This window comes from Pectinophora gossypiella, chromosome 21, assembly GCF_024362695.1.
Source record: "Pectinophora gossypiella chromosome 21, ilPecGoss1.1, whole genome shotgun sequence".
Taxonomy (NCBI): domain Eukaryota; kingdom Metazoa; phylum Arthropoda; class Insecta; order Lepidoptera; family Gelechiidae; genus Pectinophora; species Pectinophora gossypiella.
In genome coordinates this window covers 5,026,965-5,051,153 of record NC_065424.1, presented here as the reverse complement: position 1 = coordinate 5,051,153, position 24,189 = coordinate 5,026,965, and the positions used below count along the sequence as shown (strand labels likewise).

The 24,189-nt window shown below is 40.8% G+C and overlaps 2 protein-coding genes across 6 annotated transcripts in view; one reads left to right on the top strand and one right to left on the bottom strand.

Moving 5' to 3' along the window:
• Positions 1-18,038, top strand: part of LOC126376566 (MTOR-associated protein MEAK7) — a 34,184-nt gene extending 16,146 nt beyond the window's left edge. For all 5 annotated transcript variants that reach the window (XM_050024041.1, XM_050024044.1, XM_050024042.1 and 2 more), the window contains exons 3-11: positions 62-194; positions 874-959; positions 2,011-2,121; positions 3,217-3,302; positions 4,189-4,349; positions 10,400-10,546; positions 12,156-12,382; positions 13,141-13,326; positions 14,278-18,038. In XM_050024041.1, the coding sequence (XP_049879998.1) occupies positions 62-194; positions 874-959; positions 2,011-2,121; positions 3,217-3,302; positions 4,189-4,349; positions 10,400-10,546; positions 12,156-12,382; positions 13,141-13,326; positions 14,278-14,388 (1,248 nt within the window). In that variant the 3' untranslated portion in view covers positions 14,389-18,038. The remainder of the gene's footprint in view (positions 1-61; positions 195-873; positions 960-2,010; positions 2,122-3,216; positions 3,303-4,188; positions 4,350-10,399; positions 10,547-12,155; positions 12,383-13,140; positions 13,327-14,277) is intronic.
• Positions 18,039-18,454: 416 nt separating this feature from the next.
• On the bottom strand, positions 18,455-23,850 carry LOC126376624 (MDS1 and EVI1 complex locus protein EVI1-B-like). The gene is made up of 5 exons (XM_050024142.1): positions 23,819-23,850; positions 22,174-22,839; positions 20,748-20,925; positions 19,659-19,790; positions 18,455-18,731 (listed from the first exon to the last, which is right to left on the bottom strand). Exons 1-5 carry the CDS (start codon positions 23,841-23,843, stop codon positions 18,536-18,538), a joined length of 1,197 nt encoding a protein of 398 aa, XP_049880099.1. The 5' UTR covers positions 23,844-23,850; the 3' UTR covers positions 18,455-18,535.
• Positions 23,851-24,189: the final 339 nt, after the last annotated feature.

Below are 24,189 nucleotides of genomic sequence, written 5' to 3'. Positions count from 1 at the left end.
CACCTCAAGGAGCTTTCGGTCGTGAACTTGTAAATGACATGCAATTTTCCAACGCTTCCAGAAACTATGGGGTCCGCAGATCGACCCCCGGTTAGCGCAGTACCTACTGAACTACCTGTTTGGCCCGCCAGCGCGGCGGCAGCCAACCTGCGACTTCAACAAGTTCGCTGAACTCTACGTTTATAATATTAGGGGTGAGTCTATTTTTTTCATACCATCACATTACAAAACAAACAGCCTATGTACGGTCACGAGCATTAATATGTATACACTTTGGTACCATGTCACATTAACTTTTTTGACAAATTGAAATGTAAGTCTCACTAAATGTCAAATATGTTAGTGCGACAGAGTCCTAAAGTGGGTACATTATATTGCTCATGACTGTACGTAGTAATGTTGCTGGGGACCGGCCTCCCCTAACTGCCTCTGTGGGCGACAACATGTTTTGTGCCGCCTCGCGAGCGGAGCCTCGTACTTAAAAAAGCTATTTGTTCATTATTAAAACGGTCTCCGTGGTCCAGTGGTTGAGCGCTAGACCCATCTAGAGGTCCCGGCTTCGAATCCCGGTGGGGGCATATCACAAAAAAATCGCTTTGTGATCCCCAGTCTGGTTAGGACATTACAGGCTGAACGTTTTGATGAACGCAAATGTTCATCAAACCGCTTGTGGCTTGCTACTGTCAAATCTTGTACCACACATAGGCGCGTCCTAACCAAACATGGGACCACAAAGTAATTTTTGTGATATGTCCCCACCGGGAATCGAACCCAGGATCGTGAGCCCAACGCTCAACCACTGGACCACGGAGGTCGTTATGATGTTCTGGTTACGATGTCACTAACACCCTGTATAATTGTTTTTGCCAATAGGTACGGTAGAAGAGAAAATGCAGGTGGTCGCCAGCAGTCTCGGTTCGGATCAAGCGCAAGAGATACAGTACCAGCTGTTGAGAGAGGTCAGTTTAAATTCCATCTGCATTGTAATACTATGCGAACCGTACGGTCGCTTTCAGGGGCTGCTGGAAAAACAAACGTATGACAATGTACTGAGCGTTCACGGAGAAGCGTTTTTGCAGGCGTTTGTTTGAATTATCTACTTGACAGTTGTAACAAAATATAAAATATGTCGGATATGGTAGTTTTATCATTTAACGATAATTATCCCATAGTTATTTTTTATTAAGGTCATTTTTAAATATTTTATTTTTACAAAATAAAAATGCGTTTTTCATCTGCTTATTACAAGACCCGAAACACGGGCGGCCATGATTGAGCTTCGTGTGACGTCACATTTCACAACATAAACAAAACTATCTGTCAGGTTTCAAGTCTTTTGATACTGTTTGACAGTTTTTTTTGCTTGTTGAACTGTGACGTCCCTGGGCAAAATGTCATGTGACCAACCGTTTTCGCGCGAAATAAAGTAAGTTTTTTTGTTTTGGTTTTCCCCGAAGGGTAAGGCAAAGGGAACTATGCTCATACAGCCATGTCTTACGTATTTTTTTTCTTGATGATTAATGAAATGATGAAAGGTGATGATGATGAAACCTAAGCCCCCACCCTCGGAGTAGACTCCTACTCCGAACCCCAAACGAATTAACTCAAAAGTCCGCATAAACTTTCGAGTTATGAAGCGGCTTTTTGCCACGAAGCGAAAATAGGCAGATACACTTTGTTTATTGAATACTCCGATATAATAACACTCGCGAATGTCTTCCGACTAACTTAATGCGATCATTAACCACAAAACACCACTTCGTATTAATTATTTAGATTATTCAATGTGCTTTTGTGATTATGTCCACCGGGATTCGAACTCGGGACCTCCGGATCGTAAGCCCGACGCTCACGATGCATGCGGGCCGAACGCATCAGTACAAAATGTTCTCGCAAATAAATTGATTTGATTTGCTGGACCACTGGACCGCGGAGTCCTTTAATGCCGTGATACCACATTTGGATAGGTGATCATCTATCCATTCTGTAACACACCCCTTTCACCCACAGTACTGCGAGAGCATAGTCTCCACGTACGTGAGAATGATCAAGTCGTCGAATCACCCGAACCCGGCCAAATGGATCGAGAAGGGGTTCCGGGGTAAAGCGAGCAACGTGCAGGTATGTGATGTGATGATGCGATCCAGCCGATTTCGGCTACGGCGACTGCTTCAACTCCGACGTTCATGTGCTCGCGTGTGGCTTATCTAGACAATCTTATTGGAAAAGATCCTCGCACATAGCGGGCATGTGAGTACACCATTTAAATATGTATAATTGATCGCCGTAGGCGGTCGGGCTTTCAATTCATCGCGCTTGGCGTCAAGCTCTAAGCGCCGTCGATGTTCAAATTCATGAACTTTGGTGTGAACCAAAGCTCTCCATTCCGGACGTTTAGCGGCTAGATTTTCCCATTCCCACTGACATGACTCAACTTTTTCATATGCCGCTTTAGCACGACTTCTTCACCTCTTCACCTTTGATGTATGTTCCCCAAGACACAGGCTTAGCCTAGTTTGATGTTAGATGTATGTTCTGGGTCCCCAAGACACAGGCTTAGCTTAGTTTGATGGTAGATGTGTGTTCTGGGTCCCCAAGACACAGGCTTAGCCTAGTTTGATGTTAGATGTATGTTCTGGGTCCCCAAGACACAGGCTTAGCCTAGTTTGATGTGAGATGTATGTTCTGGGTCCCCAAGACACAGGCTTAGCCTAGTTTGATGTGAGATGTATGTTCTGGGTCCCCAAGACACAGGCTTAGCCTAGTTTGATGTGAGATGTATGTTCTGGGTCCCCAAGACACAGGCTTAGCCTAGTTTGATGTGAGATGTATGTTCTGGGTCCCCAAGACACAGGCTTAGCCTAGTTTGATGTGAGATGTATGTTCTGGGTCCCCAAGACACAGGCTTAGCCTAGTTTGATGTGAGATGTATGTTCTGGGTCCCCAAGACACAGGCTTAGCCTAGTTTGATGTTAGATGTGTGTTCTGGGTCCTCAAGACACAGGCTTAGCCTAGTTTGATGTGAGATGTATGTTCTGGGTATCCAAGACACAGGTTTAGCCTCGTTTGATGTTAGATGTGTGTTCTAGGTCCCCAAGACACAGGCTTAGCCTTATAAATTCCACTTGATATCAACTCAGAATCATGGCCTGAATCATCCCTCAAAGTTTTCGTTACGATGTCACTAACACCCTGTATTTATACCGTATTGCGCAGGCGCTGGGCGAGACAGTGGCGGCCGGAGTACACCAGGACATGGACAACCCCGCCACCGCGTGCACCAGCGACCAGATATACCGCTGGTGAGTAGCGCCCACCACACTGACACAAAAATCAACAAAATGTGAGAGACTGCACAGACTTACTCTCATCATTAGGGTTCCTTTTTACCATTTTAGTTCAGAACCCTATAACCACAAAGAGACGCTTGAAGCCACGCATGCAAGGCCTCCCGCCATATTTCGTTTTCCGCCATTTTGTGGCCGTCAGCCATTTTGTTGTCACCCACCACGTAGCGTTCAATTGGGTAGTTTCCTAGGTCAAAAATAAATTATGAAATGTTAAATTACTAAGACCAATAACACATTTTCTATTTAATTAATTTATAGGCAGCTCCGGTTCTAACCTCATTACCGGACTTGCAACTATGTTATTAATTTATTATAAGTGCAGTTTTCACTAACACAGTTGGCTCGACTATTGTAGACGGCGACACGGTAATTTATTTACTAATTTTATTTTATCACGTATTTGCATGTCACGGCAGAAATTCCATTGTAATTTCTTGTTTGGACGTTTAGTAAAAAGTAACTGATTTGACTAAATTTACACGCGCCATCTTATAATCACCGCCATCTTGCGGCTACCCGCTATCTTGTCAATTTCTCCTCTTCTTCTATCGTGTGGATTGTGAGGTGAATTACCAACCCCATCAACCCTGGTGTCAGGGTTATTACTGAGCCGCCATAGGCCCCTGACATGACTCATGTAACGACTACGTACTTACATCAGTAAGTAATAATCGTGACCAACGACTTAACGTGCCTTCCGAAGCACGGATCTTTTTACTTTTTGGACAATCAGGTGATCAGCCTGTAATGTCCTAACCAAACTAGGGATCACAAAGTAATTTTTGTAATTTCTCCTAATGTGGCGTCTAACATATTTCTTATCGTTCTTTATTTGCAGGGTGCAGTCCAACACGCTCCTGCAAGGCATGTCGGAGTTGGTGTTCGAGAACCTGTACGGCATGCACGAGCAGCGCGAGCGCACCATGTCCGTGGTGGAGGAGCAGCGCCCCGAGCAGCATGCGCAGAACGCACAGCCCTCGCTGCTGCCCTTCCCTGAAGGTGAGCTTATTTTATTATGAAAACCCTCTATCGCAGTTCTACTTCTTAAGGGTGTATGGACCCTTGTCTAGTTCCTATCCGTTACCTAGATGGCGTACGTATAGCGGAATCGGTGGAAAACGTAAATAAATTAGTCTTTTCTCATTTGAATCCAGGGTCCTGTTTAATAAAACTTACAATTGTAAATTACAATGACAATTTGATGTACATTGCGGAGTTTGTGATCACAAATATTTTGCAATTTCATATTAGCTACAAAGTAAAAAAAAGCAAAAAACGGCGCCGAGCGACGGAATAATCCACTTGATATTGACTCAGAATCGTGGTCTGAATCATCCCTCAAAGGTTTCGTTACGATGTCACTAACACCCTGTATAGAGGTGGCAACGTAATTCTATACATAATGTGATCTAAATATCAAGCAACAGTTATTTTTATATATGCTTCTGCCATTACATTGTATTTTAGAATTATTATGTACCCGAGTAATGAGAAAATAGGTAATTATCACGTGAAATCTCAACAGCGCCATCTATATTATTTTTGGAGGACGCAGCTTCGAAAGTCCTTCATTAAGTATGTTCGACAAGAAAAACACCAACCATCCTTTTTAGTACAATTAAGCAGGTGTTCTAAAAAGTTTCGAATTCAAAAATATACCAATTTTACCTACCAATAAAATTGTTATTAAGCGTACTTCCCTTACTCCAAGTCTATTGACAATCGAGAGAGAGGCGACATCTTTCGAGACAAAAGCGAACTTCTTACCCCACGTAGCCATACTTTCCATCTCCTGACACATTTTCAACCACGTGAATATAGCCAACCAGCAGCCAGCAAATGCGGATTGCGCCAACTTCGCTCCAAATATCAGGCGACGTCGCGCGAGTCCGCCATTTTCCTCATTGCGAATCAATTGGCTTGTTACCGACCCGATCGTGATAAATATGTATGCAAGTACGATCACGTCGGCTTACAACAAACCTATTACATACTGAAAAGAAATTGTAATTAGGTGCACAGCAGACAGCTATACAAATAGACTTGGAGTAAGGGAAGTACGCTTAATAACAATTTTATTGGTAGGTAAAATTGGTATATTAAGCTCCCTGTGCCTTACTCCAAGTCTATTGACAATTGAGAAGTGTTTGGTATCGGCTGCTGGATCAATCAATATCAATTTGTTAAATCACAAATTATAACACAACGGTCAGTATTCACTAAGAAATCAGGAGAACACAAAATATTTTATAATATAAAAAGCAAGTATTTATATAAAGAAATCAAAAAGAATCAAACTAAACTACTTGAAATAAATTAGATAGAGAATGAGAAGAACCACGAGAAGTCGATGTGGTAACTTCTTTTTTATAATACTTATGAAAGGTACCGGCCGATTGCCAATTACCTCTGGCTAGAATCTGATCAATGGGAGTGTTATCTAGCCAACTAGATGAAGCGACCGCTGACCGCACGCTTCCTGGGCTACAGTGAATCCCTGCGTCCTGCAAAGCCCTTCTGATCCACCCACCTATGATAGAACGGGAAGCCGGTTTTGGTGGACCACATACACTAACAAATAAACTTTTAATGTCTTCTCGACGAGATGAAGTACAAGCCAGTAATTTCCTAACCCATAGGACGGGACAAATATTTGGATTAGACTCACATTTAAGTAAGCGCCAACCAGATTGCCTATACGACTTAGAGTCCGTCTTTGAGCCGTATTCTGGCCATAACACGATAGAATCTTCTTCAAAAATCAAACTATTACGATCCATTCGTAAAAGAGTCAAGTCGTGAATCCGTCGACCGGAGCACAACAAAAGTAATATAGCTGTTCGCTTCGACACCTCAAATAAAGAATCGCTACATGGGTCATGCATTGCTAGGTAAGAGGCCAGAGTATTTACATCCCATACAGGTGGCTTGTGTTTTGGTGGTTGTTGCAAAGCTATTCCTTTCAAAGTTTGTCTAACTATGACATGTGAGCTAAGTGGATCACCTGCTACTGGTTTACAAAAAGTGGAAACTACAGATTTATGGAGGCAGATCGAGCTGTAAGATAAATTCACTTTCAAAAACAAATCTGTTAGAAAACGAGCCAAATCCTGAGGAGAAGGATTATCGACACTCACATTATTTTCTCTAGACCATTTACACCATCTCTGCCAAGCGGGCTTGTAGGAACCTATAGTCGACTTTCTCCAACTCCGATCGAGAAGTTCTACTTGTTCCCGATTCCATGCACTTAACAGTGACGACCACCCTGTATCAACCACACTTCTAAATGTAACTGGCTCACCTGTGGCGGAGGACAGTTCGTTTTTGTATCTATCAGTACTTGGTCTAGGCTGTGAATTAGCAGTGGAAGTTGCAGCGAACGAGCTTGGAGATCCGCTCTCCAGAACACCTTTTCCCAACGGGGAGCAACTATTATGTATTTGCCTATCGCCTGGTTCAAATGTGCTAACACCTTCGGAATTAGACATGGGGGCGGAAATATCCATGCTAACCTGTATACCCATATCCGACTGAAAGCGTTTATGAAAAGAGCTTTCGGATCCGCTATTTCTAACGTCACGTACGACGGAACTACATGTGCCCTTCGGGACGCAAAGAGGTCTACTTGGGGTACGCCCCAAAGACGAAAAACCTCGGAGGTTAAGGGGCTCAAAAGATGCCATTCTGAGGTCGAATCTGCTCTCGAAAGTCGATCGGCTACGTAATTGTAACGACCTGGAATGTGATACACAGTCATATGAATATGATAACGATCTAGTTCGCCTAGAACCTTGTAAGTGAGATCGAGAAGGGACTCCGACTTCGTGCCGCCTTCGTTGCGCAGGTAAGCTACAACAGTTCGGTTGTCGCTTTGTACAAGTAGACTTGAGTTCTGCATCATCGCCCCTTTCAGCTGTAAAACCCGTACAATCGCTAACATCTCTAAAATATTGCCGTGAAAAGACGTTTCTTCCTTCGACCACCTTCCTGATAAAGTTTCCGTGTTGAGCTGCGCGCCCCAACCTTGACTCGACGAATCCGTGGCCAAGTAAAAGTTTGGAGGTGGGAAGTGAATTTGTGAAGAGGTTCTGTGATTGAGAAGCCACCATTCTAGATTTTGACAAGCACTGAAAGGTAATTTTATCACTCTGAGATTTAAAAGAGTCATTCGATGCAATAATTTTAATAACGCCCGCGCATTTAGGCGTCCTCTTGGGACTACAAAGCTGGAAAAATTCCATAAACCAAGAATACTCTGTACTGCTTTCAGAGACACAGCCTTTGAGCGAAGCATCTTCTCTGTCTTGCCTTTCACACCGACTAACTTGTCCCGGGGAAGCTCCTTGCGGTTCAGCCAAGTATCCCACTTTATTCCCAGGTACTCGATGGATTTTTGTGGATTCAAAATGGACTTTTGGAAATTCACTGCCCAACCCAGATCCTGTAGGGTCCGAACAACCAGATTGGTATGGTCCTGTAGCGTCTCCTTCGACTGGTTTGCAATTAAAAAGTCGTCTAAATAGACTATAATCCTCACCCCTTGTTCTCGAAGCATTTGGGCTATCCAATTCGTTAGACTGGCAAATACCTTTGGCGCTGTTGCGAGACCGAAAGGTAGACATGTCATTTGATACAGCTTTTCCGCAAACATTAGCCTTAAGAAAGGTCGATGGGAGTTCAAAATTGGTAAGTGGAAGTAGGCATTCGAAAGGTCGATTTTTGTAAGCCAATCTTGAGGTTGGAGGAAATCGGGCACCCTGTACATGTTCACTAGACGAAATTTGGTAACATGTACGAACTTGTTCAGACATTTTAAATTGAACACTGGGCGATATGACATTTCGATTCCTTTCTTTTTCACTAGAAACATGTTGGAAATGAAGCTCGGAGAAACGCGAGCTCTTTCCAATACGCCCTGATCTATTAAGAGATTTATTTGAATTAACATATCTCGTGACAACTTGGTGTGAAGTTTTTGAGGTATGCGAGACGGGTGAACTAACGGGGGCTTTATAAGGAAAGGGATTCGATAACCCTGAATTATGTTTAATATGTACTGGGGTGCTCCTAATCTCCTCCAAACGTCTAGCCGATGTTTGATTTGGCCGGCTTGAAAAATCTGATGTGAACTGTCAATCGTCCCTTCTGCCAGAGTACCGATGAGACTTGCGGGAGAGCGATTGCTTTGCACGCTTCGCTTGCGAGCGAAATGCACTCTCCCCCTGCCGCTTCCTCCCTTGCGCAGGTATGGAAGTACTGGGGGCAGGGCCGAGGCCTCCTCCGTTGCGCACGGGGGCCGTAGGTTTGCGTGTTGCACTCCCTCCTTGCGCAGGAAGGGGGCGTTTGGTAGAGCCTTGCGTAGACTTCGGGTGAGAGAAGACCTTGAATAGGCCTCCATGTTTGGAGATGAGCTCGGAGAGCTGCACCTCATTGAACAAATGTTCATTTGTGGGGGGAATTTTTCGTAAAGACTCCCGTGTGAACAAGTTTGGAACACAAGTGAGAATAGCGTCGCGCCGTTGCTGAATAATATCGGCACGTCGGCCGCAAATCATCTGAAGGATATGTAAATTGACCTTTAAATAGGTAGATTCTTCGTTAGTAAAGATTTCATTTATTTTATCGCAGATAGCGTCCGCAGTGATTTCAGCCTGATCATTTAACCAAGAAACCAACATATTTAGCCCTTCCTTTAAGGAGTCGTATTGAATAATGAGCGCGTGGGTTATAGCGGCGATGGACCGCTCTGAAATTTGTAGGGCACGAGTACGGTCGAAAGATTTGATTAAGTCATTACTTTCGAGTTCAACAAAACCTGGTGTAGAATTGTACAGTTTTTGCGCATCCGAGAAACGAACTTGATGCCAGTCAGGGGAGTCAAAATGTTGCAATTTATTTAATAACTCTAAATGAGCTTCCGAAGAACGGGTAGTCTCATTTTTGAGGGTAGTTTCAAATTTTAGTTCAATATTTTTTCCTACGCTTTGTTCTCCCGTGACGACGCCCTGTTCAACTCTCGAGCACGTGCTCTCAAGGTCACTCGAAACGATACCCGGAACAGCGTCACCATCGTGTGACTCCCTATTCGAAATAAAGTGAGCATGCATTTCAGACACCTCCTTGCTAATTTTTTCAAAAGCATATTCGAGTCTACTTAGCCGAGATTTTGATGATCGATGGCGTCGGTGGTGCTGTCTCCGGCGGCTGCGAGATCGTTTCCGCCCTCGACGGCCGCTGCTCGAAGATGAAGACCGCGATGACTCGTCGTATTCGCTTCCACCACGTGGGGGATCCATCACGTCAAAAATTACGCAAAAATAAACTTTTAACGCGACTTTTAACGAAACTTTTAAAATTTTGTAACAAAATATTTACTTGAAAATTTTATAAAGAATATAACGAAAAATGTATTCGATATTTAAAAAAAAACTGTAAGAGTTTACGTCCGCGCTGTTCGAAAAACGAAAAGCCAATGAGGAAAATGGCGGACTCGCGCGACGTCGCCTGATATTTGGAGCGAAGTTGGCGCAATCCGCATTTGCTGGCTGCTGGTTGGCTATATTCACGTGGTTGAAAATGTGTCAGGAGATGGAAAGTATGGCTACGTGGGGTAAGAAGTTCGCTTTTGTCTCGAAAGATGTCGCCTCTCTCTCGATTGTCAATAGACTTGGAGTAAGGCACAGGGAGCTTAATATCTTTATTCAGTAGGTAACATAGTTACACTTTGAATCGTCAATTTTTACATAATGAACGTCTCATCCGCCTAAAACTAAAAAGCACAGGGCCCTAGACGTTCTTTAAAAAAATAAAAATAAACATAAAATATTGGTATACAATTGAGTAATTTAGCTGCCTAATATCAGTTCTCAGACAGTTAATCCCATGCATTCATATCTTCTAAATAATCACTAACTTTATAGTAACCTTTTTTGTAAAGTTTTTGTTTAACTACTGTCTTAAAACAGTTGAAAGGCAAATTTTGTTACGGTCTAATTTCGTTATGGTGTCACTAACGCCTTGTATAAACATACTCCTGAATACTTCAGGCATCGACCCACTACCCGACTACCCAGCGTTCATCGACCTGGCGCACATCGTGTGGCTGAACAGCAACCTCCCCCGCCAGCACCAGCACAAGTGGCGGTTCCTCTTCTCTTCGCACATACACGGCGAGTCATTCTCCACCATGGCTGGTACGTCAATATTCAATATATTCTTTATTTGCATACTATGATGGTGTACAAGTTTGTAAGTTACATGTATGAGTTTCACATCATAGACCCTTTCGGGCACAACAAAATAGAAGTTTAAAAGAGAGGAGGAAGCTTTTCAAATGGTAACATCAGTATCATTAAGGTATTCACTAGTGCTGTAGTAGGTAACATTTATTAATGAGAAGTTCTTTTATTTTTTTAATAAAGATTTTGTCACTTTTTTCTTCTTTTAATATGTTAGGCAGTTTATTATAAATTTTGATGAACATCACATATGGGCTACAAGAGTGTAGGACGAGTCTAGATATAGGTAAATTTAATCTTTTTCCATGACACAATGTGTATTTTACATGGAGATCTTCGCGACGTTTAAAAAAATCTTGGTATTTACGAACAAATTTACAAATTTCTAAAATATACGTCGACTTCTTGACTTCTTTTTGCAGAATAGACTTCTTCTATCGTGTACGTAGTGAGGTGGATTACCAACCTCATCAACCCTGTCAAGGTTATATTCAGCCCCCAAAGGCCCCTGACATGGCTCATGTAACGATTACTCACTTATAAGTCTGGGTTGGTTCTATCGTTTGGGTTGTGAATTACCAACCTCATCAACCCTGGTGTCAGGGTTACTATTGAGCCGCCAAAGGCAAATGACATGACTCATATAACGACTACGTACTTACATCAGTAAGTAGTAACCGGGACCAACGACTTAACGTGCCTTCCGAATCACGGAGCATCTTACTTTCGGACAATCAGGTGATCAGTCTGTAATGTCCTAGCCAAACTAGGGTTCACGAATTAATTTTTGTGGTATGTCCCCACCGGGCTTCGAACCCGGGACCTCCGGATTAGAATCTCCGGAGCAGAATAGGCTAGTTTACAACTAGTCAACTGCGCTCTTGTCGGTGAAGTAATCGCCATTACTCTCTTCTTTCAACCAAATCCTTCACCTTCTGATACGACACAACCTGCACCTTCTCTTTTGTTTCATAAATGTTCTCCTAGGTCTACCCTTTCCTCTCTTTCCTTCATTTTTTCCTTCTACGGTGTTCTTTATAAATGAATCGTATCAGGTGGCCAATCATATTTCATAGAAAAAAACTACACAACATAAATTAGCTGACAGCTCGGTGTCAGCAAGCTTCCCGCCAGCAGTCAGTTTAGGGCGGTGTTTGAGCAGAGTCGTGTAAGTGGGCTATGACCTCTAACTGTTCTCTTGATAAAATGTGAACCTCAGATCTCCCTTCCTGCGGGATTAAAAAGACCACGTCGAAGGAATTATATATGAGGATGCGAGGGTGTGCTGCCGCCAGAGGATGTTTTCGGGGGTACCGAACAGAGCATAGTACCCCGCTAGCCACGAGTTGGTAGTGTGATTAGGGATCGACGATCCAACAGTGTCATATTGGAAGTTGTATATATGCGTCTCGCTGTGTAAACTTCGATAGCGCGTTTCAGGACCGCATTATTGATTGGTGGCGCCATCTGTTGCATGTGGACGGAACTAGCTGATCAACTAGTTGCGTCCGCCGCATTTCTTTTTTAGATGAATTTCTTTGATGTGGCGTTTCAAACTCACCAGGTCGCATCCAAGACGTGGGCCCGTCACTGGTGATAATCGAAGACAACGCGGGCTACATATTCGGCGGGTACGCGTCCCAACCGTGGACGCTCTCGCCGAACTTCTACGGCACCGACGAGTCATTCCTGTTCACACTCGCGCCTAAGATGCGCGTGTACCCGGCGACCTCGTACAACGATCATTACCAGTACATGAACTTCCAGACCAAGACGCTGCCCAATGGACTGGTGAGTCACGTTGTTGTAAACTTCTTTCACCCAAAGGTTGCCTCAATAAGGCCGCCTATTGTGCTTATTTTATTCGTCTGTACATGTCGTGAGTCTAGTGCTTTTGTGCAGTATTTTAATAAAAATGCCCATGTTGCTCACAATAAAAAAGAGGAAACCCACATTCCCGAGAAATACATTTTATGTGTATGTGACCTAACCTGTATTGGGCTGGTTTGCCCTTCGCGGGTTGTAAGGTCAGACAGGCAGTCGCTTCTGTACAAAACCGGACCTGTCAAATCTTCAGGTTAGGTAAGCGGACCCTGTGAAAAACGGGATAATGCTAGGGAGATGATGGCCCCGATTCCTGCAGACACCGCCTAATTTTATTTTAAGTTATATCCGTCATTTTCATATCCGTCGAAAAGGAAAGGGACGGATGATTCACAGCTCTTAATTTTAGGAAGAATGAGTAAATGAATAAATAACCCGGGCGAATCAAAAGGTACGTCGCTGATATGCAATCCGTTTGACGTGCTGTCTACTTAACTGTGTCGGGTTATTGACGGATGTAAAATTTTTAGACAGTTGGTTTAGATTTGTGCTTAAAATTGACGTGTGTTCCATAAATTTTATGCTTGTCGATTACCCGTCCCTTTCCTTTTCGGCGGATAAGAAAATGACAGATATAACTTAAAATAAAATTAGATGGTATTTACAGGAATTAGCACCGATAAATTGGTAAACCTAGTACAATTTATTAATTTCATTCTTCACAGATGATGGGCGGCCAGTTCGACTTCGGCGGCATATGGGTGAATGCAGACCCGTTTGGAACCGGCACAAGTACAGACGCGTGTAGCACCTTCCGCGGATACAAGCGACTGAGCAAGGAAACGAGCTTCAAGATACGCAGCTTAGAAGTCTGGGGGGTGGGCGACAAGCCTTTATCTGTCAAAGAATCGGTAAGTGAGCATTCCAGTTCTGGACATCTATGACCAGAGATTGCTTCTACTCCAATTAGTGAAGGTACGACGGACTTCAGTAATGTTATAACCGGTATTTTGCCCTCGCGAGTTGGAGCGTCCTGGAGTCTTAACTGTTGTGCTGTCCTACCTTTGATTCCTAAAATAACCCTGACTCCTAAAATAACCCTTGACTCCTAAAGTAACCATTCACTCCTAAAACAACCCTTGACTCTTTAAATAACCCTTGACTCCTAAAATAACCATACCCTCCTAAAATAACCCTTGACTCCTAAAGTAACCATTCACTCCTAAAATAACCCTTGACTCCTAAAATAACCTATCCTAACCCACCCCTATCCTAGCTGGAATCGGTTCCGTCGCGGCACAGTAGCGTGCTGGACACACGGGCGTCTGACCGCAAGTTTCTGCAGCTGTGCGGCAAATCGCAAATCAGCGACGGCTTCAGAGATGCCAACTGACTGGTACTTATATATTATTTTTTTTTACATTCGTATGATGGGTTCTCATTTAATATTGCTTGACACGGCTGTCACTTGGTAGAACTCTTGACTCTCAGTTTGAGGTCACAGGTTCGAATCCAGCACAGGCGTAAACCAATGATTATCGAATTTGTTTTCGAATTCATGTTTGGATCATAAATGATTATCTTTCACTGAGAGGTCGCATGTTCGAAACAGCACGGGTCTAAACAAATGATTTTCGATTATGTACCTAAGATTATGATTGATTTAGAGATATCAAGTGAAATTTACCGTCGCAGAAGTATGGAACAGAAAATAATTTAAATTATCCCTCAAAGTTTTCGTTACGACTTAAGATGTCACTAACACCCTGTATAATATAGAATCAATGAAGAATAAACACTTTTTGCACGCACAGAACAGGTACAATTTCGATAGATATAAAAATAAGTTGTTCCGTCCCCAGGATGAACGCGACACGAGTATCCTCGACAGGAACCCTGAAGCGAAGGCGATTCTGGACATGGCGGGACGCACACGCCACAGCGAAGGCATCCGAGAACCGCCTGCCTTATAATGATCGCACTACGGTAGATAATGTACTGTATAGCTTGAACAATAAGGTATGCTCTTTGGGATTGACATTTATTGGTATCCGCAATGAAATCACATATTTCAGAAAATATTGGTTCATTTACTGGGCAGGCTGCATCCAGAATTCTGATCGAGCGAGCCCAAGTCGCTTTTAGCCCCTTTTTTAATTATCTAGCAAAAATATACTCCAGAAAAGTGAACGCAAAATTTTGCTATTCGGTTTATATTCCATTGATATTTATTAAAATCCACGTTCAGAACAATATACAATTCTTTACAAATAGAAAAATTATTCCACAGCATCACACCGAGGCAAAGTGCTCTAAAGACCGACAGCATTTCTTCTTTGAACAGCTAAACTAACCCTTTGACAAAAATAGCAGCCAGCAGGGTCGTGCGTCGCCTCAACGAGACGCTTCGGTTTGTTAAATGCCTGACTCAAATCCATGGCTTTAAGTGTAACAATGCCAAAATCTGTTTAAACGTGTTTATTTTTGAAAATTTCGCAGTATTATTATACATAATGCTCAGTTCAGTATCTAGTTAGTGCGTATATTAAAGGAAGAGCATACCTTGTTTTTTTTTCCGCACATAATAAACTAAGACACCGGTACTTTAAATTCAGTGCCATCAAAACCACTGCTCCACCGCTGGTTGGTGGAAAACCACCCAGACCCCGAGGCAATTTAGAAACGGGTCTACTTAAAACGAAGCATGCAAAAGTTCTTCAAATAAGTCTCTATCTGTCTATTGTTGTAAAAAAAGATATTTACTTCAGATCTGCTTAGCTCAGAAGCTTTTTATATAAACAAGTATAGTTATAATAATCGTAAGTGCATTTATAAAATTTGTAGATTGGTGCCTTTTTGTCAATGTGTGATTGTAAGTCAATGCGCGTTTTCAATTGATAGGACTTGTATAGGGTTTGATACATTTTGTTATAGATCGGCTGCAGAAATATCTTAAAACTTTGATAGTTTTGTAAGCAATGAGATAGATGCTATGTATTTCATTTTTCACAATGATTTTATGATTATGTTGGATAAATAAGTCCACATTTTTTACCGTCATCATAAAATAAGGAATAATACTACGTAAAGAACGGCAACTCTCCGCACCAGCGGCTGAGCTAGGTTTACCTCACCACCGATGAGGGCCACTTTAGTCCATATAGGCCGTAAGCCGTTAAAGAGTAGTCAAGTAGTCTCGCTCGCAATTCCGCGGCAAGAGGACACGATAGGAATGAAAATTTAGTGTCCGGGGTATGGTATTACTAAGTATACTTAATTAAATAAGTTTTAAGTATTTCCGCTAGTGCCGTATCTAATAAGCTAATAAATTGTAGTTTAAATTTTATTTACCTAGTTTGAATAGCAGTGGCCCTAAAATAGTACCTTTAGGTGCGCCATAATACTTACACTCAAGTTTATGATTTACACGAATTTTTTCAGTAGATCATTTGGTACTTATTTATTCATAAATACGGAATCTGTTCATAAACGTTGAATATAATGTGAAAACAGAGAAAATTTATTTCAAGTGTCAAGTATACTAGTCGAAAGCTTTTAAGAGATCTATTTTCTCAAAGTTAGATAAAAGTGTGTGCGGCTGGTTAAACCTATTTCGAAATTATTGTTTGAGGAAGATTTTTAACACAAAGGCATCGTTAAATTATTTAGAATCGGTCTCATACATATTCATGAAGTCAAAAGTTGTTGTTCATATATTTTTATAATATCTTAGATCTTATATTTTTGTCCTTTTCTAACTTTGTGCTAGTCATTGCTGTGAGTATATTTAAAAATCCGACAAGTGCCAAGCAATTCGATGCCATATTCCGTGCTATATTAAGAACATTTTAGTATTTTGCGGTTACTCTGGTAACAAGCAATTATATATTTTGATAGTTGTTGAAGACCAAATCGTAGGTGTCAAAAATCATGTTTAATAGTTAAATTATATTGCTTTTAATGTTATTTACCCATGATTTTTCTTGAAGGGGTAGGCAATGGAACTTAAATAAAGATGAATTTTAAATATGGAAACTATTAAGAGAGGTCTAACAACTCCCAACTTGAGACTCCTAAAATCTTCAGAACAAAGCTTTTGCTTTTCTGTTTAATTAATTGTAAACTATCTCAGTCTTTCTATGAATGCTTTTAGCACAAATTCTTGTACTATGTATTTCTACATTCCTTTCCATTGCTGAGAATTTCCATGTACAAAATACTAGAGAAACACAAACTTCAAACAAAGTGATAATTATTTTTTTAAATCATGTATTGTATCTATTACAACACGACTTCCATATTACTCCATTGAATACAAGTTCCATTCGGTGCAATAAATGCTGTATATAAGGATTAGAAATAAAGTAATTACTGAAACTTTACTCAGAAATCCAATTCTTCTTTTTGATACTCGGTTATGGAAAAGTTTTAATTTTTACAAGCTACAGCTAACCGTATATATGTTAAAATGTACTTACTTTCATATCCAGGATGTTAGTAACATCGTAACGAATACTAATGGGGATGATTGGGGCCATGATTCTGAATTAATATCAAGTGGACGGAAAATTCCACTCAGTATTCGTTACGATGTCACTAACACACTGTATAAAAATGATTTTCCTTGGTTATATATATATATGCTTAAGCACATCAACTATGTACTAATATTTGCTAATACTGTCGAGGTTTCCATGTAATTTTTGTATTTATTTGATATATGGAAAATACAGATAATAATATATCTAGTCAAACGAATGTACGGACGTTTTGATATGGATATTTTTTACGTACAGTTTATCAAAAATATTGTCTACAATCCGTCTTTCTCTATATTGCTATGTTGGCGCTGTTTCCTGCAAATTTAACTTCTAATGTCATTTTAAGTTATACCTGTTATTTTTTATCCGCCGAAAAAGAAGGACGGATAATTGACAGCTGTTAATTTTAAAACGAATGTATGAATAACGCGGACGAATTAAGTAGACATCGCGCTGGTATTGAATCTGTTTCACTTGTGCTGTCAAGCTAATTCTGTTAGATTATACGCCAACGTTCCTGAACGTAAAATTTTGAAATGGTTATTTAAGATTTCTATCGAAAATTGACGTGATGCACTCGACACGTTTTTTTGGACAAGTATAACTTAAGATAAAATTAGGTGTGCTAGATTCGGCAACATTATAACAATTCATAATTTTGGGCAAAATGATTCCTGAAGATAGCCGTCACTAGTTCGTCTTATTTTTATTCTGTGAAATTAAATGGAAATAAGTGTTAAACGCCCTTCGTAGCATAATATCGCGTGGTCTTCTGTTAATGGCAACAGGCTTGCCCCCTATTACGTGAGTCGTGCCCTATACACCTCTGCATGCAGTCGTTGCTATGTTATATAACAAAGTAGCAAACAAAACGTAAAATTATTCATATCAAAATGTGATTATATTTAAAGCTATCAAAGCGTTGATCTTGTGAAGTATCGTCCAATGAAATGTGTTTCCTATTCTCGTGGTTTGTGAGTTGATCGGTGAACACTTCGATGTTGTAACAAAGTCTTATGTTATTAGTAAGTTGTACAAAATGTATTTATTTATTTATTGTAATAAAGATGATTTAAAAAATACGTTTTTTTTTTCTTATATGAAAGCAACTTATTTACTCTTTTTAAGTACTCTTAGATTTTTTTTAAGAACGTCTAGGGCTCTGTGCCGACGCTGTTCACTTACTTTTCCCCGGCTTGTTAATATGGTTGTGAGAAGCTGCAGTAGTTTCAGGCGGATGAGACGTTCGCTATGAAAAAAGACAACTCAAAATGTTACCTACTGAATAAAGATATTTTTGAATTTGAATTGAATTCTGAGCAATTCCATAGTTTTTGCTTACCCCGGCGGGAAGTAGATGTGAGTTTATTTTATGTATGTATGTGGATGTAAAAAAAAAACAAAGCTAGCAATTTTGTTTTTTCGATACGACTCACTAACGCCATGTATAGCTGTAAGTTTTATGTCCAATCCAGCAGAGAAGCAAATAAAGCACAAATTAAGAACAAGAAAAATATATTAACATAACTGTATAGCTTATCAGTTATCATGCATAATAATATAAAACATGCACCGTCACTTAATTTTCTATCTCCCTCTTTCCAATGGACAGGTCTATCGGCTTGTCGTCATACTTTTCCGGATTGCTGACTTCTGGAAGTTCTTCACACTTCAAACTGAGTTTGTGGTTGACCACACCGTACATGGGTACTGTGACTGGAGGCGCGTCTGCTTTCAAGGTCTGCGACTCTGTCTTGTTGTTCCGGGAGTGTAGCCTGCAACAAATTATATTTTTTTTTATATTATGACAATAAATTAAGTTTCGTATGGTGTTGATTCCAGAACACGCCATCTAATTTTAAGTTATACCTGTCATTTTCTTGTCCGCCCAAAAGGAAAGGGACGGGTAATCGACAGGCACAAGGTACGACCTATTTATAAGGTACGACCTAGACACTATACTGAGGGGTTATAATTAAAACCATGATAATTAAAGCACATAATAACGGGTTCTTACCGCGTTTAAATGGGGATATGAGACTCCCGATATTTCGACACTGTTGCAAGTGCCATGATCACGGGATGACGCCATTCAAACGCGGTAAGAACCCGTTATCAATCAATAATACTTTATTGCACAACGACATATACAAAGGACATAAACATACGAATAAAAACATAAGTACAATAGGCGGCGTTATTATGTGCTTTAATTATGATAATAACCGCGTAAACTTAAAACAATGTATAAGACCATGATTTTGAGTTGATATCAAGTGGAATTTCTTGTCGGAAAATTCATGAAAATGTTTGTCTTTTTCAATTATTTTCAGTTCCATACTTTTGCGACGGAAAATTCCACTTGATGTCAACTCAGAATCACGGTCCGAATCATCCCTCAAAGTTTTCGTTGCGATGTCACTAACACCCTGTATAAATCATCTGGAATCGATGTATGAGGCGTGATAATAAGGTAGGTACGGTCACGAGCACTAATATGTATACACTTTGATACCATGTCACATTAACTTATTTGACAAATTAAACCGTAAGTCTCATTAAATGTCAAATATGATAGTACGACAGGGTTCTAAAGTGGGTACATGATATTACTTGTGCCTGTACATACCTACCTCCAATGTTAGCTGTCACTTTGGAGCATACCTGTTTTTTTTAAACCATGATATATTGTATGTACTAACTTATACTTGCGGCAGGCGTCGGTGCGGTGTCGTTCGAGGTAGCGCCGTTGTGAGAACGCCTTCCCGCACTCCGTGCAATTCCACTGCCACGAGTGATGGCCGCGCGTGCGCTGGTGCGCGCGCAGGTTCGACCTGAACAAATACTAATTACAGTCTACTAGAGATTTCAATCCCGAGACTCTTCTGATCCCGGGATTTCGGGACATACATTGACATTACATTGACAACATAACAAGGAACTACATTCCACACAAAGAGAGGATCTTTCTTTCTTGCTTTCTTTCTGTTTTTTTTTTTGTCTTTTTATTTTATTAAGCCAGTCATTAAAAACTTTTGTATTTCTTTGTTTTGGTAACATAAGTGCGTAAACTAGCTAGCTTAACCCCTTAAATGCCGGAACGCGGATCTCGACCAGACACAATGTAAAATCTATTGTGTCTGGTATCTCGGCATATGAGAGGTTAAGTAACATAAATATCTAAATGTAATACAAGTATTTATATACTTAGTCAGCTATGGCACCTACCTATTTATACTTGTGTCCAAGACTAAGCTATTTTAAGGAAAGAATTGTACCTACTTTTTTGGCAATAAAATTATTATTATTGAGAGTGTTAATAAAACTGCAAATTGGATATTCTCGAAAATACCGTGATTGGATTTTTAGAATTGATATCTCTACAGACTACATTTCTGCGGCCTTAGCACCGTACGCGCGCGACTCTTTCTATCCTCGACATACATCGCCCGTCACTCTCTCACAGTACTGCACAGAAAGCGACAGACGATCTCTGTCGCGGTGAGAAAGAGTCGCGTGCTTACGGTGCTAAGCCCGCTGTTGGACTGAGTAAAAATAAAGCGCTATAAGCTTTTTCGTGCTTGCATTCAATTGCTTTGCTTCGTATACACAGACTCGGGTAGAGAGAGAGGGGTTTACAGACGTGATTGTTACATTGTCATTATGACTATTTAAAAATTAATTATTACTTTTTAGCGCTAAATGCGGCGCAGAGTGTCTGCATGGTCTAGGTATTTTATAAGCAAACAAACTTCAGTAGGTAGGTTATGTTTTATAGCGAAAAATCTTACCGATCAGCAAAAGTCCTGGTACAGAGCGGATGTGGGCAGACGAAGGGGCGCTCGCCGGTGTGGAGGCGAAGATGCCCCTTCAGCACCCAGGGTCTGTCGAAGCGCTTCCCGCAGTAGCTGCAAGCGTGACTCGCGCCGACCCAACGCCGCGACCGCCACTCGCCCTTTGATACGTCCACTGGTGGATTGAGGTTAAAGCGGTAATTTTACTACCTAATCCATCTTACCCGATGCGTGAAGGTCGCAGGTCACAGTCTAATAGCAAATTGGTGGGGCGTAGCGATCTCGAGCAAGTCTAAAGGGCTTATTACATACTAGCTTTTGCCCGCGACTTCGTCCGCGTGGCGTTATAAAAGAGAGGTATTTGTGTGTGTGGGAGTGCATGTCAAATTTCAAGCATTTAACTTATGCAGTTTAGATTTTTAATACAACATTTTTTTCATGCTAACTCCCATTTTTCAAAACACCCATAACTAAACTTTATATTTACTAATTTATGCATGCATGCTAAATTGAAAACATCTACTCGTATCTTACGCGGTTTAGATTTTTTCATACAAATATTTTTTCCCGCTAACTCCCGTTCCCTTGGGAATTTTGCAATATCATGTTGCAACTAAGCTTTAAGTTTACTAAGGTACCTGCATGCCAAATTTCAAGCGTCTTACTTATGTGGGTTAGATTTTTCATACAAAAGGATTTTCCCGCTATTTCCCGTTCCCGTGGGAATTTCGGGAATTCCTTTCTTAGTGCACCTCTACGGTACCTAAGCTACGTCCCTACCAAATTTCAAGTGCCTACGTTTAGCCGTTTAGGCTGTGCGTTGATATGTCAGTCAGTCAGTTTCTCCTTTTATATATTTAGATAGATAAATAATATAATGATGGTGAATAGAATTGCGTTATTGGCACATCTCCTCTCCGCTCAGCTTCAATGAGGATCACTATGCGGAGACGTGGGCTGTGCGCGGACGACGATGTAGCGCTGATCGATCAATACGGCTTATCAAAAGTGACTGCAATTTGTCTTCTGATCACTTGTAGCACTGCCCCGATAGGCGGGCGTACAACTTCTACCGTGTGAGTTGTGAGGTTAATTACCAAGCTCATCAACCCTGGTGTCAGATTTATTATTGAGCCGCCAGAGGCCCCTGACATAGCTCGTGTATCGACTACTTATTTACATCACTAGTAGTAACCGGGACCAACGGCGTAACGTGCCATCTTACTTTTGGACAATCAGGTGATCAGCTTGTAACGTCCTAACCAAACTAGGGATCACGAAGTGATTTTTGTGATATGTCCCCACCGGGATTTGAACCCGGGACCTCCGGATCATGAGGCTAACGCTCAACCACTAGACTACGGAGACCACGGAGGCGTAAAAAAATTACAAAAGGTGTAAAAGTGTAAAACTTAAAGCTTACCTTGTTCCTTATAGCACTCTAGCGCCTTGTCAACTTTTACACACGGCTCTGAATTCTCTTTATCAAATTCTTTGCTGGTCACCACTTGTTTTTCAGGAATTTCATCAGAAATACCTTTTAAGCTCTTCAATTTCTCCGCTATTTTATCTATTTCAGCCCCTTTATTACTTTTTAAAAGATTATTCGCAGTCTTCAACGTGTTGTTTATAGTTTTTATCGGCTCACGGTTTTTTATTTCTTCTATGATTGGCGCCAACGGCTCTCGGCGACATTTCCGCTTTCGTTCAGAATTTTTCGCTTCGGAAAGTTGGATTTGCGTTCCGTTTTCAGTTTTCGCTTTACGTGTGCGTGGCTTTACGCTTTCGTACACTTTGCGCTCTGTTCTTTCGCTTGAACGTAGGTTGTACGTAGTCCTGTCTACTTCTTTTATTTTCTGAACTTTCGCCTTCGCTGGCTCGGGGGAGTTCACTGCTTTTTCACTTTCAGACGCGTATTCAAAGGTTTCGGTGTCAATGAAGTTCTGTAAAAACTGACTACGCTTTAGTAGTTGCAAATAGAAACGAGTGCATATGGGAACTTTGTCGTGGTATATCGTTTCATTGTTCTTTAGAAGGTTTTTCTGTCTTTTCAACACCGATTTGGTTATTCTAATTGGTCTGCATTCAGCTGAAAAATAAAGTGGGTTTTACAATATAATCGCAATGTAAAATAGGCGAGAATCTATTAGAGTTTCTTTGTTTCTGAGAGCCTCAGAGAGCACGACGCTTATCAATTGTTTGTTTATCACAGTCCAAATAACAATAAAAAGAAAAAAAAAACAATGAGACGTAATTTGCAACTATAACTGCAACATTTATTTATTATAATAAATTTATACACAATGAATATCTTTATCTTTTAACTATAACATCTAAACTTTCGATTGATTTTGATTGTCTTTGATTACTTGCGGCTCTGCCCACCCCATTAGGGATTACGGGCGTGAGTTTATGTATGAGTTTATGTAATAGCATCCTGCTTGTATCCCCGAAGGACTGAAGGAGAATCCTCGACTCACTCCTCGCCAGCTATATTTAAATCCCATATATCAGGGGCGAGGATATTGCTATTAACTATTCCTTGAAACTTAGGTAATTCACAAATTTATAAACAGTATATACTTGAGAGAAACATGCGCAAGGTACATGACGAGTGAAAACCCTCATTAGAGTTTAGTGTTTACGAACAAAGGGCAGCCCTCAGAGATGATGGATCCATGCGATTCGAAGATATGGAAATAGAGCAAAACCTAAAGAGATGGAAGAAATAAGGAAGAGAGGAGGCCTAGGTAAGATACCTCTTATGTTCGAGACCCCAATCATTATGATTAATAAGTACCTATATCTACAAAAATAGCAACGTGCGAACGCGGATATTCCAAATTGTATGTCAACTATTCGCGGAAATATGTTACTCACAACAAATGAAAAACCGTGTAAAAATCATACTAAATCATATTAAAACAAGTGGGACATACTCTAATATGAAAAGAGCGATCATCTCTGTCCTATTTATAAAGAAAACACGTTTTCGAACTTCCTTGTGAACAAGAAAATACACAACGAATCTGGAAAACACTTTAACTTACTTTCTAATGGAATATTACCAGATTCATGTATGAAACCATCCATAAGAGGCCTCACGGCGTTCAGAAAACACTTGGGCATGATGTCCCACACCGAAAACCCTTTTCAAAAACTCGAAAAAATCATTTAAATTCAATTTAAAGTATATCAACAACTATAATACTTGTGGGCACTTGCTGGGGCGACAAGACAGAAACAAACGAAAGGAGGTATTTTTATTTTAAGAATTCCAAATTTGAATCGACGTGCCACCGCGTTCTGTTGCCAGTGTCGCCGACCGCCTGACAGCCGAATATTCTCATTGAACGTTGTTTACGGAGATCGCTAGAGCATAACATATTGGATCTTCTTCGTCCGGAAAAGCGTGGAAAAGCTCAGTTATCGGTGGCAT